At 43.9% G+C, this 16,434-nt stretch overlaps 1 protein-coding gene across 3 annotated transcripts in view; it reads right to left on the bottom strand.

Annotated features, from left to right (window-relative positions):
• LOC116314952 (butyrophilin subfamily 2 member A2-like) overlaps nucleotides 1-16,434 on the bottom strand; it is a 28,831-nt gene that overhangs the window by 11,162 nt on the left and 1,235 nt on the right. Inside the window, exons 1-6 of one of the 3 annotated variants that reach the window (XM_039600275.1) lie at nucleotides 5,291-5,423; nucleotides 4,864-5,028; nucleotides 3,646-3,696; nucleotides 3,391-3,433; nucleotides 1,999-2,334; nucleotides 1,541-1,834 (exon numbers count right to left, since the gene is read on the bottom strand). In XM_039600275.1, coding sequence (XP_039456209.1) covers nucleotides 1,541-1,834; nucleotides 1,999-2,334; nucleotides 3,391-3,427 — 667 coding nt within the window. In that variant the 5' untranslated portion in view covers nucleotides 3,428-3,433; nucleotides 3,646-3,696; nucleotides 4,864-5,028; nucleotides 5,291-5,423. Of the gene's footprint in view, nucleotides 1-1,540; nucleotides 1,835-1,998; nucleotides 2,335-3,390; nucleotides 3,434-3,645; nucleotides 3,697-4,863; nucleotides 5,029-5,290; nucleotides 5,424-16,434 lie in introns of those variants that run through there. The other 2 variants (XM_039600276.1, XM_031733103.2) reach the window with 2 other exon arrangements.

The following is a 16,434-nucleotide window of genomic DNA, read 5'->3' as shown; positions in this document are numbered from 1 at the left end:
ACAACAGGGCAACTTGCAATACTTGCAAAGTAGATATTTCATTTAAAGGAGGAAACACTACGAATATGCAAAAGCATTTGCTCACAAAACACACGATGACCTTAAATGAATGTCGTGTTTTTAATTCCGCTCCGGACTCGTGAATCTCAACCCAGCAGCAGCGGTAACGTTTGCACGTCCTCTCCCATTAATGCGGCAGGTAAATAATCAACTAACAGTGCATATTATGTTAGCGCGATCTGCTTTATTACAAAACCTGCCATTACTATGCATTTAGGTCAGCGGTCCCCAACCTTTTTTGCGCCACGGACCGGTTTATGCCCGACAATATTTTCACGGACCGGCTTTTAAGGTGTCGCGGATAAATACAACAAAATAAAACCAGTACCGGTACCGAAAAAAAGAAGATTTATTCACAACACACGTGAAAAGACCCAGGAAAACCGAGTTAACGATAAAAACGATAACAAAATAACGCTGAAAACCGATAAAAACCCTGAAAACAATGCATTTCACACCCGAGCCTCAACTCTCGCGGCCCGGTACCAAACGACTCACGGACCGGTACCGGTCCGAGGCCCGGGGGTTGGGGACCGCTGATTTAGGTGACCATGATGATACAGACAGAGTCTGACTGGCGCTCGCTGGCATTTCTCGCTGCAGTCTACCGGTAGCGTCTCCTTTCAGGCCAGGATAGACGAATGTCACCGAGCAGTGACTAAGTTTGTGGTCAAAACCTTGCACCCATTTGCCCCGATTTTCGGTAAGTGAATGTGTTTAATTGTAGGCAGGGACATTACTGGATATTCTTGTGTAATTGCTACAGAATAATTTGTTATACTTTGTTATTGCTACAGAAGAATATTTATTTTATTGTTTTACATTTACAATGTTTTTTTCCCGGGGACCCTGTGACACCCCATTGAAGAGCCGTAGGCTGTGGATCTCTTAAGATCTCACTGTTGGGTTTATAAGGCCATGTTACTCCTAAATTTCTATCTTGTTCAAAGAGAAGTTATAAAACAAAGTTCTAAGCTAATCGACCTTAGTGTTCTCCTTTTTAAAAATAAGAATCGAAAATGGAATCGGAATCGTGAAAATCTTATCAATACCCATCCCTAGTCAGGACAGTGATGGCAGTATCAGTGGTCATCTCTGTCATAACGTTCATCAAACATTCACTGCAGGATGATCCAGTAAGGTCTTGGAGGCGTCTGTGCCTTTACAGGATTTCGACTCAGTGAAGTGTTTGCTGAATCAGAAAGTGCCTGATTTTTATTGGCTTTTAATGATTTTTAATGATTTTTAATGGCTTAATTTTAAAAATGTTCCAGAACTAACTGGAACAGTGTGAACATCCATCGGGGGACAGATGTACAACAATCATACTTCTGATTAGGCTCAAACAAGCACTGAGTTTAACAAAATATCTAAGAAAGTGCTAATGTCACAACATTTTACAGCCCCGCCTGTCTAATACCACCTCCACCAGCACTCCCACTCTGGCAGATACTGGGGTTTGCTGATGTGCTGCACTCACCAGCACCATCTCTGTCCATCTCTGTGGTGCTGTTGATGCTTTGGTTGGAGCGAGGGTTGGTGATGCGGCAGGTCACAGACACCAGCTCCTTCACACTGACGGAGCTCCTTACAGTGAAGGTTCCATCCTTTGCGTCCCTCTCGTGGGTCGGTTTGTATTCATGCAGGTCCACATATTCACCACTGGTCGTGTTTTGACCCGACCATGACACGCTGGATTCAGGGTATCCTCCACGCGCTGTGCAGGTCGCAGTGTCTGCTGTGTCAATGGTCAGGTTTATACCTCTGTAAGGAGCTTTGACAGAGGTGAACACTGTTTACACACCACAGACAGTCAGAGCACATCAGCACAAACACTTCATGCCAGAAACAAGAACATGATAGTCAGAGCTGTGTGAAAAGTCTCAGAGAGCCCGTGGAGACGTATTCGATCTGGAAGTAAGAAGATATCTTCCTTACCTGAAACCTGCAGTGTTGAGTTGCAGCAGCGCTCACATCTGTCTTTGAAGGAAGCCATGACCCAGAACGACTTCTGGTCATCTGCAGCTGTAACACTGTGAAGTTTAATGGAGATGTTCCCCGATCCAAACTCAGAAGCAAAGACTGTAACTCTGTTCCTGTAGACTTCAGTTGTTGTATCACAAGTTTGATCACAATGAATCAAAATGTTTTCAGTCTCGTCCTCCTGCCAGTAAAACCACTTCAGGCTTAGTGGAGCTGGGAGTTTACAGGGAACCAGCACAGAGCCTCCAACAGTGGCACCGAGGAGCTCCGCTCGCTGACCCGAGATGAGGGCTGGAAACACAAACACGTCAATAATGATGTAATCATGACATCAGTGATGTAACGCACAGTTTGAGAAAACCAGCCAAACTGTAAACAGACAGGCACTGACAGGACGACTTCTGGTTAAATTCAAGGGTTTTTTTTATTTTAAAAACAGAAATCTGATTGGTTCTTTGTGCCTCATAAACCTTTTTCCTTCTGGCACTAGTGTGCAGTCTCTCACACTAGTGGCTAATTTGGGTCATTAACTTTCCCAAATTACTATCAGTTGTTTTGGGTTCTCTGTATTCTTTGTGTTGTTGTCCAGTCTTTACCTTATAATATAAAGCAGCCCGAGGCTGTTTTTGTTGCTAAATAAATAAATTGAATTAAACTAAGTGAAACGTAATTTAATATTAAAAATCTCCAGTGAGATGAGATGGATCTGTTGGGTTATTGTGGTATTATTAGCTCTAAATGCTCCTTCAGCCCTAAAATCAAAGAAACAAACTGAAGGTTAAAAACAGCAGAGTGTCATAAACAAGAGGATTTACAAGGTTAGGCAGAGTTAGCAGGTAGTTAGCTGGTTTCTATTGAGAGTTTAGTCGGCTCGAGATTGATTGTTTACCAGAGGGTTTAAATATTTGTTGTCTGGGGCACCTCGAGCTGCAGAGGCCAAGAATGATGAATGAAGAGCTTTAGGGGCTTTGTCTGTTCAATAAATAAGAGCCTCACACAATGCAGGAGACACTTGGTCAGGACACTCAGTCGATACATCAGCACTTAACACGCAGACAGAGCCTCAGCTGTGTACTGTAAACTCCATTTAGCTTTCACTTGAAGCCGATGAGGCTGGAATGCATTTACTTGGATTTAGTATGGATGCAGTACACTTAAAGCCAGGACATGGTAAATCATAGAGCTGTACTAGCTGTATGATTAAAATATGGACACATGCTCATGAAAGAAAGACAAATGGAGTAGATGGTCTTTAATTACTTTAGGTTTGTTTGTCCTTAAATAAATATAAAAAGTACAAATTAGCAGCACATCCTCCACAAGGAGTAAAGCCCAAACATAACTTACCACCGAGCAGTCCGACCACGAGGCCTGCAGTTAACATGTCTGCCTGTAAAACAAAGGTAAAACATGCTGTGGTCACATATCTATTATTGTGTGTAAACACACTGTTTCATCTTCCCCATAGTCTGGCTGGGCTCCAGCAGGTGTTACTGGAAATGTAATGAGCCCACATTGTATTCAGATTAGTGACAAGGTCACAGTAATAAAGTGATATAATCTCAGTACTTTGTGTTTAAATAGTGTTTAGCACACACTCACCGGATTAGATGGTGTCAGGCTCACAGACAGCAGCTGTTCCACCTCTGCATGCTGTAAGCAAATAACACAGCAGATACAATAACAGCTACAGAGTCAAACATCCTGAAGAGCAGCTTTCTGTCCCCCCAACAGGAAATCCACAGAGCATCATAGAGCATCACAGAGTGAAAGTCTGTGGTAACTGCAAGTGTGTGCTCTATGCATGCAGCTGCTAACCAGTTATACAAATAGATTTAGCAGCCATACCCCAGGTGTATTACAGGTATCATGTCATAAATGCAAACAACTTTTTTACTGCTGAAGTAGCGAGTCAAACTTGGCTTGAAATAAACCATCATGAAGCTGTTCTTTCTTCTTTGCGCAGTGATGTGTTTCATTGAAAAACTTCTGGTTTCTCACTGCAGCAAATTAAATCTGAGCTACATACACTCAACAATAATTCAGTTCAGTTTAGTTGTATTTATATAGCTGGTTTATACTGGTTGTACTGGTTTACTATTTTTCTTTTTACAGCCAACCTCTCAGTTCATTAAAAAAAAAAAAAAGGCAAACTGAACGTCAAGACAATTCTGTAAAAAATAAAATGTTATGTTACCTCAATATTACTGAGATGTATTACAATGTGTCTCTAAAATACATTTGTTTTATTTATTTTTCATTTTAATATTATGAACTACAGCAACATCTGTGGTGTTACAGGTCAGTTTTGACAATTATATATTTACTTGAAAAGAAAAAGGGGAAAAAGTCTCTTTTTGTGGTGTCTAAGCAGATTCTGAAGAAAGTGTCCGGATCTGTAACGGCTCGCTCTGTGATTCTGCTGAAAGCCTTTTAGTGCTGATCCGACATAAAACAAAGTCACACAGACGAGCAAGCGCGCACACCACGGAAACCCTGTTAATATTAATATAAATAAACAGGAAGTCAAACATGAAATGAATGAAAAAGAAGCAAAGCTGTAAATCTCCAGACTGTGCTGCAGGACCGGCTCAGGTCAGCACGATAAAGATGATTCAAAGCAAACTGAGTTTGAAGACTCAAAGGTTTCCAGCAGCGCGCAGGACGCTGCACAGTCATAAAAGCTTAGGACACGCGTGACAGCCGGAGCTGTTCTCCCACCTAAGTAAGAGCCAGATATTTCTTTCATCGCTAATAAATGCGTATCTGATCCCAGGAAGCCTCTGTGAGCGCTGCGTCCTCACAGACTTACAGACTCACCTGAATCAGAGTCTGTCACAGGAGCCCGGGCTGCTCCTCTCAGGGCCGCGGTGAAGAGTGCTTCCCATTCTGCGCACGTCCTCTCTTACAGACAACCTCGACTTCCCTCTTCTCACTCTCAGCCACGCGCACGTGCACGTTTTCTCCTTCTGCATTGCTTCCTTTCTGGTGATAAAAACCTTTACTTTGCTGACGTCATAACCTCGGTGTCATACATTCATAAAATCTGATCATCAGTTTAACCGGAGTGTTTCAGGTGCTGAGCAGGACAAAACACTCAGCTCAGCTCTACGCTGCAGTTTATAGCTGCTATTATTATTATTATTATCATTATCATTATTATTATTATTATTGACAGAAATAAAAAGGCTGCTTCCTGTCTGCTCCTGCGCTATAACTTCCAGAACGAGTTGCCGTGTCCACAAACCTGTGTGTCCACACCTCGCTGTGACCTGAACAGTTACAGCAAACATCAGAGGGGACACTTTGGTGCTCGTGATTTTACCTCAAAGCAAAAATAATCGTGATAATAAACTGTCGTGCTGCATTCTGAAGAAAAGAAGAACTGGGCATACTCAGGAAGCTCTTCAGGTGTTGTCGGTCCATTCAGTGTGTTGGGAAGCCTAGCAGTGACACCTTGTGGCGAAGCGTTTAATCACCGTCATATGGCTGATTGCCCTTTCAGCTACAGCAGCTGGTTCAGCTGGAGATTCTGAGGCTTACCGCCATGCAGTGGACATATCCTTAAAAACGGGAGATGTGGGTAATCTCAGTCTCTCACTGAACGTGCTTCTAGCCAGCATGTCATGGAGTGGGTGGGAGGTGTTATCCATGATTGTCCTTATCTTGGACAACATCTGCCTCTCAGGCTGTGGTGCAACACTTGAAACTCACTGGCTCACCAGATAGTCCCTACAGATAGTAGAATATCAGCAGCTTGCGGGATCTTCAGTGTCCTTTGATAGCGATACAGGATCCCCAAGCTTTCGCAGCTAATACGCTCAGCCTGGCTGAACTCACTTATCCTGTTCCTTCCCTACAACAACGGTATCATCACTTAAGGGGACTATCAGCCAAATCAGTCAAATACAATCAGTTAAACAAGAAGCTGGACATGACACCTGCTCAGACTCATCATCACAGAATAAATGAGAACTGACAGCACGGTGCCGTGCTCGTCCTAACAGCAGTCACTGACAGGTGAGACTTTTACTAACACCTCTTGAAAGTTTTGAATGATGATAATGTTTCAGGAGAAAAAAAACCTGTGTAATTCCCATTTTACAAAGCTTGTAGTCCAGCCTGTAATTCTAACCCTCTTGTATTTTTTAAACTATTTATTTAAACTATTGAAAAATATAAAACTAAATAGGAAAGAATTTCCCAGCAGGCGGGAGTTTTTGGGGAAGCTGTGAGAGGGCTGAATGACACAGCTTCAGAGCTTTCATTTACAATTAATATTAGGAAAACATATAGTTGATATCAAATGTTAAAAAGTATAAATCCAATATCTTGGTTACATTTTCCAGTCACCGGCATGCAGCCAGTGCCAGCTGCTCCTGCTCTTTTCTTAGTGTTTTACTCAGTATTAGAGTGTTGGTTTGTTCCTCTCAAACGAGTGGGTGAGACAGTTTTGGTTCTCCTTGATGCTGAGGAACTGTTACTTTCATTGAGGAACGTGACCGCGGCGCAGCAGCTACACACTGCACGCTTTGTTTACTCCAGAGATCAGCTGATTGCCCTGATGGCGCCGGTGTGTCAGCAGGCCCACGGACTCACAGCTGACATCAGGAGACAAACACATCGCAGGTATAAAACGATCAAGTGCTGATTCTGGTTAAAACATTGCTTTACTGAGTGTGCACTGAGGCGTCCATCACTCATAACACAACAACCTTATGATCCTGCTGCTAAACAGTGTGCTGCTGTAAAAGTACTGCAGTGACGTAAAGCTGCCGTACACCTCGGCGTATTGTACGCACGATACGCCGAGGTGTACTGTTATTGTCAATTTAAAAAAAAAAACATATTTAAACCGCAAAAAGTAACCACAACATGTTACTCTCTAATAGCCACCGTGGGTTTGTCCCATAAGGGAATGAAGGTGAAGTTAACTAAGGTCACTTTTAGCTTGAAGAGCAGTTGAAGTGCTGCTGGAGTGGGTGCAGAATAACAACCTTAAAACCCTCTGAGGTCCCGGGTATAATCGGCTGGTTTTGACTACTTCTGATTTTGCATTTCACCTTTAAAAGCTGTTACCTCGCCTTGTTTGGTGTCATTCTTTCAGCACAACCTCACAGGTCAGAATTTACTGTTATTTTTTCATTTTAACTCTATTAAGAAAATTGAAAACAAAACAACATTTTAACAGCACAAATTTTGCAAACAGCAAAGTTACAACTCTTTACCTAAAAATGCAGGCAATGCATATTTTTTCTTTATCATAATTCTGGTTTTGGGGGGTTAGGGTTAGTTAGTCTGCACTTCAACACATGCTGACATGGAGACTCACTGTGGCAGCATTTAGTTGCTGTGGCATCTTTAATCGGTCATGTGAGTTCGAGTGGTAAATCTGGACTCAGCAGATATGAGACCAGAAGCAAGAATTGCTAAACTCATAACATATGTTTCAAAACCAAATGATATAAAGCTGCTAAACGACATAAAAACGATGACTTCATGTCCAAAAACAAATCGGGCACTTGTGTGTAATACCACTTTATTCCACAAGATGGCGCAGCGAGTCAACGAGCCTCTCATTCTTACTGTCAGCGACACATCTGGAGGAGAATTTTAAAAAGCAGCTGGTGGAAGTTAAACTTAGTATTGTTCCACCTTCAGATGCTCAGCTGATATCTGAGTCATTACAGGGCCGTCCTACATGTGCCAGGTTTGGGACATTTCATGTCCTGCAGTCTGAAGCGAGGATTCTTTTAATGCTTCTGCCCTGTTCCCCCTGTAATGACCTGAGGAGCCACGAGATGGCTGCATTCTTAAACGTTTGATGGAGAAGACGCTCTGCGTCCTGATGGACAGGAGGCGGGTCCATAGGAGGAGGAGAGTGAGGCTGAGGAGGAGGCGCAGATGCAGAAGCGGGCAGAGAACACTGACAGGGAGCTGGCCACGCTCTTCCATCTGATGAGGAAAGTTTCCACACAGTGTGCAGAGAGTAGGGCTCCTTCGCCTCCTTCCTCCTCTCAGCCCCGGCTCTGCCTCCATCCCGACCTCCTCTCCCTCCCTCCCTGCTCGCAGGCAGAGGGATGAGTGTTTCCTGCCAGCCTGCAGACAGATGTGGACGCTGCTGCTGCTCTCACCGCCACAGGAAGCAGGACGATCAGCCCGGAGCCACACGGCAGCTCCGTGCCACCTGAACCCGCTGTGAGCCGCACATGTGAGTGCACACACACACACACACACGCACACACTCACACACACACTGATGTCTGTGACTGAGTGTGTGTGACTGGAGCTGCGATGGTGGGTCCAGAGGATCGGTCAGGTCAGTAGTGAGAAGCAGACGCTGCTGAGATCACAGAGAAACCAGCAGAAAGCTGAGTCATCACCCGTCTGTCCTGATGGCCGCTCACAGCTAAACCCACGGACTCACCGCATGTTCTGACCTCTTCGGGTCGAGTCATCACGTCCAGGAGCTTCAGCATCAAAGTAAACCCTGAGCTCACTGGCTTCATTTGAACTCGGAATTCATTTCTTCCATCTTTTAACAATCAGGAGCTCCTGCAGCAGCCAGAGGGCTGTTCCTCTGACGGTAACGTGATCTGAAGCCAGCGCAGTTTCACACTTCACGTTTGAGTCGGTGGACAGCCCACATTTTACTGACTTTTTACGTGTGCGCTGTTAGAGCCTGGCCAGGAGAACGGCTCAGAGAGATTCACTGCTGTGAATGTCCCAGCCTCTATATGTGATCATTTTAAAGCTTGAGCACACTTTGAAGAGCTCCAGGATCTGAGACCTTCAGGTTCCACAGACACAGAGAAACACTTCTTCACACAGATGCAGCGGATATTTTGATATTCCAAGGAAATCTCTCACAAGTGGATACAAGTACAAGAACTCGTAATGATAAAAATCTATTAGTCATTTAAAGGAAACTTAAAGATGGCAAGATTGTAGAGGTGTCTTTGAGGCAAAGTACATATATGTACTCTTTTAAATTAATCTTACTGTCAGATCGTATGTTTGACCCTGTGAGAGGTCGTCTTTAAGTCTGGATGGGTGATGGATCGATGCATGAATGGATAGATGGATGATGCCCAGGTGTAAGAGTCTGGAGTTTAGTTTCACAGCCTGGCGTCTACTTAACCCTCTCAGGCTCAAATTAAGTTTTTGTTGCTAATGCACAACCAAGTCCTGCAGTGGTACTTCTGAGTAAAAAAACTCATAAAATGTGTATGTGGGGTAATCAGGTTGTTAGTTTTTAACTGTTGCAAATCAGCAACGCCTGCCTCGAGAGGGTTAAAAATAAAGAGGCCACAGTTTCAATGCAGGGAAAAGTATTGGGGGGGGGGCATCTGCAGCGGCACAGATTTAAACCTCCAGTGAAAGGCGGATGGAGGTCAGTGACGCGTAAACACGCTCCACACACAGGAAGCTCTTCATCAGCACTGAAACAACACTCGTAACCACGAAGAAGGGAGACGCCGTCACTGAGAGCCTCACAGCGTCTTCAGTCATCTCTCTTTACTCAGCTGGTCTTAGAGATGGAACTGCAGATTAACCCGGTACGCCTCACACTGAAAAAAAGGCCCTGTTGGATTTACTTGATTCAATAGTGGACATCGGTTGCACACAAATGTTTTGCTTTGGCAGAAACTTAAACAATTGAGTTCAATCAACACAACTTTTTCATATTCAATAAACCTGTGCATTTTGTGTTCATAAAACGCGATTGAAACATGTTTAGATGAAGTAAGTTGAGCTCTTGGAATATTTTAATCCTTCACAATTTTGTCATTTTATTTCAACACTATTCAATAACTTTTACCCCAATACTACTTGGTCACTTAAATACTACATGTTCTCTTCATATTATATAATGTTCAACAAAGTCTAGATCCTGGTTACCATAAAAATTGAATGGATGTACAAGAACAACCAACCTCCTGTCTTTATCCTGGTTGCAGGGGGGCTGGGAAATAACCCTGAAGTGATAGGTTACAAGGCAGGGTACACCCTGGACAACTCATAAGTCTATCACAAACAACCATTTGCACTTACATTGACAGGTAATTTAGAATCACCACCTAACTCTAACAACTGCATGACTTTTAACTGTGGGAAGAAACCAGAATACCCAGAGAGAAACCAGTGCAAACTAGCCAGACTGTGGATTTGAACCCAGGATCTTCTTACTGTGAAGCAACAGCACTAACCACCATGCCACCAATCCAGACTTAACAAAAGCAGGAAAGCTATGATTTCAAGGCTTGATGCAGAATTTTTTTGTACGTTTTTGTCCTTGACAGGTTAAACCACAATAAATAGCAATAGCATACACGTGCTGTGTGTGTAGTTGTCTGCCTCTTATAACTCCAGTGATTTTCCTGCAGTTTGACATCTCGTGCGATCTTGTGAATTTCATGAGTTCAGCAACTAACCACTCTGACTAGATTGTATCAGGTCATCTCAACAAGAACAAATTGAGTTGTTGAATTTCATACAGATCCTTCATGATTTAATTACGTTTATAGAAACATGATATTATTGTGTTTAAATTACAAGTTAGACTTTTTTAATGTAACAACCACCCAATTTGCTCGATTTGACTGAGATGGATGCCTTCCTGAAACCACGATCCAAAAGCGTACGGGACTGAAAGTTATTGAGTTACTTCACTCGAACATGATATGAACAATTTAATCTAGCCTCTCTGCATATCATGTAGTTTCTACACTATATAGTTACACTTAACTTTAAAGCATGAGGCACTTATGTTAAATACACGCAAGATGTTTACGTAAATCCAAGAGTTGGCCAATCCCTTTTTTTCAGTGCAGGCTGCTCAACAATTTCCCCCAAATCAGTGTTTTACTCAAACATCTGCTCATATTGGTATGAGAGAAATATCATTCTGCTGCTGGATGTAAGCTCTCTGGGTCTACGTCTGGATCTCTGAGCCTTTCTAAACACATGCAGCCCCAGCGCTTCCAAACTAGAGATGCATTCAGATTTTTCTCTAACAATGACCTGCTGACACCGATATTCTTAACAAGAACTGTATTTTCATAATGAAAGAAATGCTTAAACTTTATGATTTCCGCCAAACTCCAGTCAGTTCCTGGATCTGCTTTCAACAGCTGACTGCCTTCATCCTTTCATTGCTCATACCGAGGCTCTGAGCTCTGGATATCTGTAGCCTTGTTTCCTTTGTTATCTAATCTAAAATATCCCTGTTCGGTTGGGTGACGGGATGTCAGTGTCTCATTAGGTTTGTTGTTACAAACATTGTGGTTTAATTTGGTCTCACTGACAGGAGAGAGACGAGGCTAAAGACATGTTAGCATGTGCCTGCACCGCTCTGCCTGTTACATATGAGAGGCTGACCAGCTGAGAACGCTGGACACCAGCAGATTATTATTCATGGATGATTACCCGGGCTTTTCTTTGGCCTCTCCTCGTTCGCCTCCCCGCACACTGAGATTACAGATTCTGAGTTTTGGACTTTTTTGATTTGAATATTTTAGCCCATAATTGTTTTTAGTGTTTTTTCATCTTATTGTCTGATGTCTTCTTTAGTGTGGGTTTTTCACACCTGAGCTGGTTACTCAGGTTGGACGAGGTCTCGGCTCAGTTCCAAACAATCGTGGTGTGTGGCGTACACAGAGGGCAGAACACAGCGCCTCCTTCCTGTGTTTACCTTTGTCGCTCCTGCCTCAAACACACCTGGCCAATAACCAGACTGAACGTTCCCACCTGGTTCATAGTGACGCATTGTGTTTCACTCTGTGTGAACAGACACCAAAGCTCCAACTGATTCAGACCACAGCAGACAAAAAGCCTGATCATTAGCTTCCTGCGTTCCTTTGAAGGCTGATCATCTTTTATTGTTCTCATTCTCTTCATCCTCACCTACATCGATCGACCTTGTAAACTTTACTTGGACCTTCGTAATAATGGATAATAATAATGAATGACTTTCTCTTCCTGCGCTTTGGGATTTGTTACCATAACATATGTAATCATCACAGCACAGCCTCCATAACTGTGATGGTAGGAAGATAGAATAAAAGTGCTGGGCTCATATAATCGATGTTTGCAGCAGGTAAACTTTGTTTTAAGGTGTTCAATCATCATCAAAGCCAAAACGTGGCTCTCGCTGTCAGACATGTCTGGGCTCGTCTTGTTGTCCTGTGGGGAACACAGTTTTTAACCAAATTTAAATGTCTGATGGATGATGGTGTGACTGTGAGCTGTTTTGGCGACGGTTACCATGAAGACGCCACAATAAAGGCCTGAGCTTGGTGGTTAAAAGAGCACATGATGCAGCCCACTGGGTCACAGGAACACGGTGAACCGCTCAGGAATAAGTCAATAAATCATGTTAGATAATCGGTTTTACGTTCAGTGTTCAGAGCTGTGAGACTTTCAGCTCTGCCTGTGAAGCTGCAGCTGCTCAGAGGGAGATGGAGGAAGAAACGAGCTGTAGCTGGAAGAAGGAGAAAGGAAGGGCGGATTAGGGTGGGTGCCTGTGGCAGAGCATGATGTCAGAGGAATGTGCTGAGCCTCTCCTTTAACGAGTGGCGGCCACCTCGCACTCATACGCTTTAACCCCGTCCAGCTCGTTTCGCTGTCGCTTTTCTGTCCTCGGGTCAGCCGCCGCTCGCCTATTGTGGTCCGAGCAACATGTTTGTCTTTGTCGCACACATGTGACAGATATTTACTGAACGAAGATGCTTTAAAAGAGCACAAATATGACATACAATCACATGAGAGGAAGAAGAGTGTCGTGTCAGAGTGTGGAATGTGTTTTCAGTGGTCGATTTCCAGCATCCGGCCCTGCAGCTGCAGCTCGTTGCAGGATTACAGATGGAGATGGAGGAAAGGGAGTAGTGGAGAGAGCGAGGGAACACACACAGAAAGTGACTGGTATCATGAGTGGGAGGGCTGGATGCTGGGAACAGCTGGAAAGACTATGACTAATATTAGCAGTGAGGTAAGACGGTGGAGGATGGAGGGGACGGAGGGCAGCTGCTACTGTAAACCAGCCACGCTGAAGTCACGTTTATTTATAGCCGCACAGTCATCTCACCAGAAACTTTCATGGTCGACGGCTCAATTTAACCGCTTTACTCTACAGACTGTATATAAAAGATGGAGCTGGCCACTCTGACTTGTAGAATCCAAAGTTTGACAAATCAACACCTGCCACCTTGTTACCTGCTAATTAACATCCAAATTAAACACTTGAGTTTAATTAGTGCATTCAACTGGAAAAAAGAGCAGACGCCAGCCAACGCTGCAGTTCCTCTAACGTCCAGCAGAGGCTCCAGCAGGGAGGCAGTCCCACAGACTCCCATGTTAGAAGATCCAACTTTACAGCAGAAACAAACATAAGCACAAGGCCTTAATCAGGGGCGTGGCCTCTGACAGGTGGCTGGTGACACAGGTGGCTGTAGCTGCTAGCTGTCTGCTAGCTTCACATGAACTGGACCTCTGCACCGTGTTCGTGCTGTTGGAGCATTTTTAATGGCATCATGTCAATATCAATAATATGGCTGTTGTGAGGTCACTGTACCAACAGACTGCTCAGGAAGCCTGAGTGATTATGAAGTGTTGTGAACACTGTACAATATAAAGCGCCTTGAGGCGACTTTTGTTGTGATTTGGCGCTATATAAATAAAATTGAATTGAATTGAATTGAATTGAACAGGTATCCCTGTGTGTGTGTGTGTGTGTGTGTGTGTGTGTGTGTGTGTGTGTGTGTGTGTGTGTGCAATGTTCCTATCTGTTCAGCTCCAAATAAAAGATGGTGCTGACCGTGAAGTGTCTAAAGTAGTGTGTGATGTCATGGCGAGCCTATCCAGCCTTTATAAACGAGTAAAAGGTTGACTTTACTACACACACACACACACACACACACACACACTCACACTTGTTTACACTGCACTGAAATCCATAAAAGGCTGACAGGTTACCGGTTTGTGTTCTGAAAAAAGATCTTCCCAGAAACAAAGAGTGGGAACATTTCTATAAATAGCGTCCCCTGTGGCTGCTAAAGCCACGTGCAGAGCTGAGAAGTGTTTGCCGAAGCCGTGAGTGCAGAAGCACCTCGAGCAGAGCTGGGTCGGCCTCGTAAAGCCACTGATCGTTTTATATCCCAACAGTCTGCAGTCGGCTTCAGACGAGGGAGCAAAACACGATAAAACCGAGCGCGATCCCAAAGAGCGACGGATCCCACTCAGCATATAAATACAGACTGAGTGAAGCATTTAAACTGCATCAGCACTTGGAGCACAAGCTCAGCACAGGCGTGTTCTCAACTACAAACTGACCTGGGATCAGTGCAGCTTCAGACTTACAACACAGAAAACACCACAACACAAATATGTGAAAACCTCTGAAAGGTCTGCCTCACTGATGCTTTCAGAGCCAATGTCATGTTTGTTGTTGACATTTATGACATCTCCATAATCTCTGGTTTTCCAAAGGTCCCAGAGAAACAGTGCTCAGTAAAACGACAATCTGAAACACAACAAAACCGACGAAAACAGAGCGAAGAACAGCAGAGCTTTATTAGAAACATGAGCAGGTTAGCAGAGCAGCACAATATCACCTTAAAATCGTGCCTCAATAGTTCACAGAGAGCTGAGATAATGATATTTATGATGGTAGGGACATACTGAGTGATGGCAGACCTCATGACTCAAAGTCAGATGTTAGCACAGGCATCGCCTCAGTGATGATTTCAGTGGAACTTTAATAAGAAGAACAGTGGTTTAACCGTTTACTTTAACTAGACTAACTAACCACACTCTGTCACAGGATGAAACTGAAACTTCCTGTGATGTTGTCTCGGGCCACTTAAAGCTTACCTTTACCACCGTGTGCCCACATCAGCACTTTCCATCTACCACAAGCTCTTCCTGTCACGTGGAGCGCAGTTAGCGAGCGTTTCATCGATGTGTTTACGTCGGGGTCATTGCCAGTGGTTCGTACCTCCTCCTCGTGTGCCCTCACAGTCCAATCATGTTCTCAGAGCACTGTCATTTGTTGGTGGTTGTGGCTCATTGGAGGCTGGTGGGAACATGAAAACTGTTCTTTCAAAAAAAAAGTCAAATTGTTCCAGGTAAACTGTTTTATTGGTTCCAAGTTCACTTAAATATTCAGTAATCCTGATCCTTGAATCTGTTTGTACGTCTGTGTGGACACAAACCAAACGAAAAGCAAACACAAACTTGTGAAACACCTGCCTGTGAGTCTGGATGTGTTCACCGTTTCATTTGGGGCGTAAAGCGAGTAAATGAAATGATTTTAATGAATGTAAACAGGAAGTTGAACATCTCGCCACAGCTCAGCTCTCACAGACTTTGATTTCAAGCCCCAGAACATCTGAAGCAAACACAGCAAGGTTTTCTTGATCCTGTCACGGCTGGATGGATGGATGATGGATGGATGGTTTGATGGATGGATGATGGATGGATGGTTTGATGGATGGATGATGGATGGATGGTTTGATGGATGATGGATGGATTGGTTCCCAGAAACAGAAGAGATCCAGGCTCTGCCTCCACTTCGCTGGGTGTTAGCGCTCCGTCCTGTCCAGGTGCTCCGTCTCTTTCTCAGTTCTTAGACTTACATGGGCGACAACTTACAGCAAAAACACAAATCAGAGACACAACAGGGCTCACTGAACACTTTTACTGATGAACCACGCCATCCTCATCATCACAGCCACAACTGCAGGAATATCTTTAGGAAACAGATTTCATAACAGATCTCTAGTAGGGTTGGGCGATATGTAAAAGTTTTCCAACCGACAATCATCAGTCCAATAATCAACGATGGGCAATATATTCGCGCATGCACAGACTTTTTGATGGGCGGAGCAATGTAATCATGCATGGACTGATTTCCGCAGAAGTACAAACATGGACGAACTAATAGGGCTGTCGGCGTTAACACGGTCATCACGATTAATGCGATTAAACTTTTTTAATGCACTCAACCCATCTGGAGCGCAGATTGAACAAACTTTGGACAAACTGCCCGAAATGCGTTGACAGAGACATTTCAGGGATTTTGACTCAGTTTGCGCTCCAGATGGGTTCATTGTTAATCGCGTTAGTCGTGATGATGGCGCGTTAACACTGACAGCACTAAAAAAATATAACGTCGCCAATTTGGGATGAAAGCGGTAAACCTAAGGATGTAACCGTTGGGCTCAGCCTATCGTTGATAGACGATATATTCATCCAGTCGCCCAACCCTAATCTCTAGAGACTTGCAGAATCTCACAGAGGTTTGATGGATGATGGATGGAGCTCTCACAGACTTTACTTTAAAGCCCTAGAACATGTGAAGCAAACACAGCCAGATGTTCTCGGTCCTGTCGC

The sequence above is a fragment of the Oreochromis aureus genome, linkage group 16 (assembly GCF_013358895.1).
Source record: "Oreochromis aureus strain Israel breed Guangdong linkage group 16, ZZ_aureus, whole genome shotgun sequence".
In the NCBI taxonomy this organism is placed as follows: Eukaryota; Metazoa; Chordata; class Actinopteri; order Cichliformes; family Cichlidae; genus Oreochromis; species Oreochromis aureus.
Note: the sequence above shows the minus strand (reverse complement) of the source record. Positions and strands in the feature narration are given on the sequence as shown.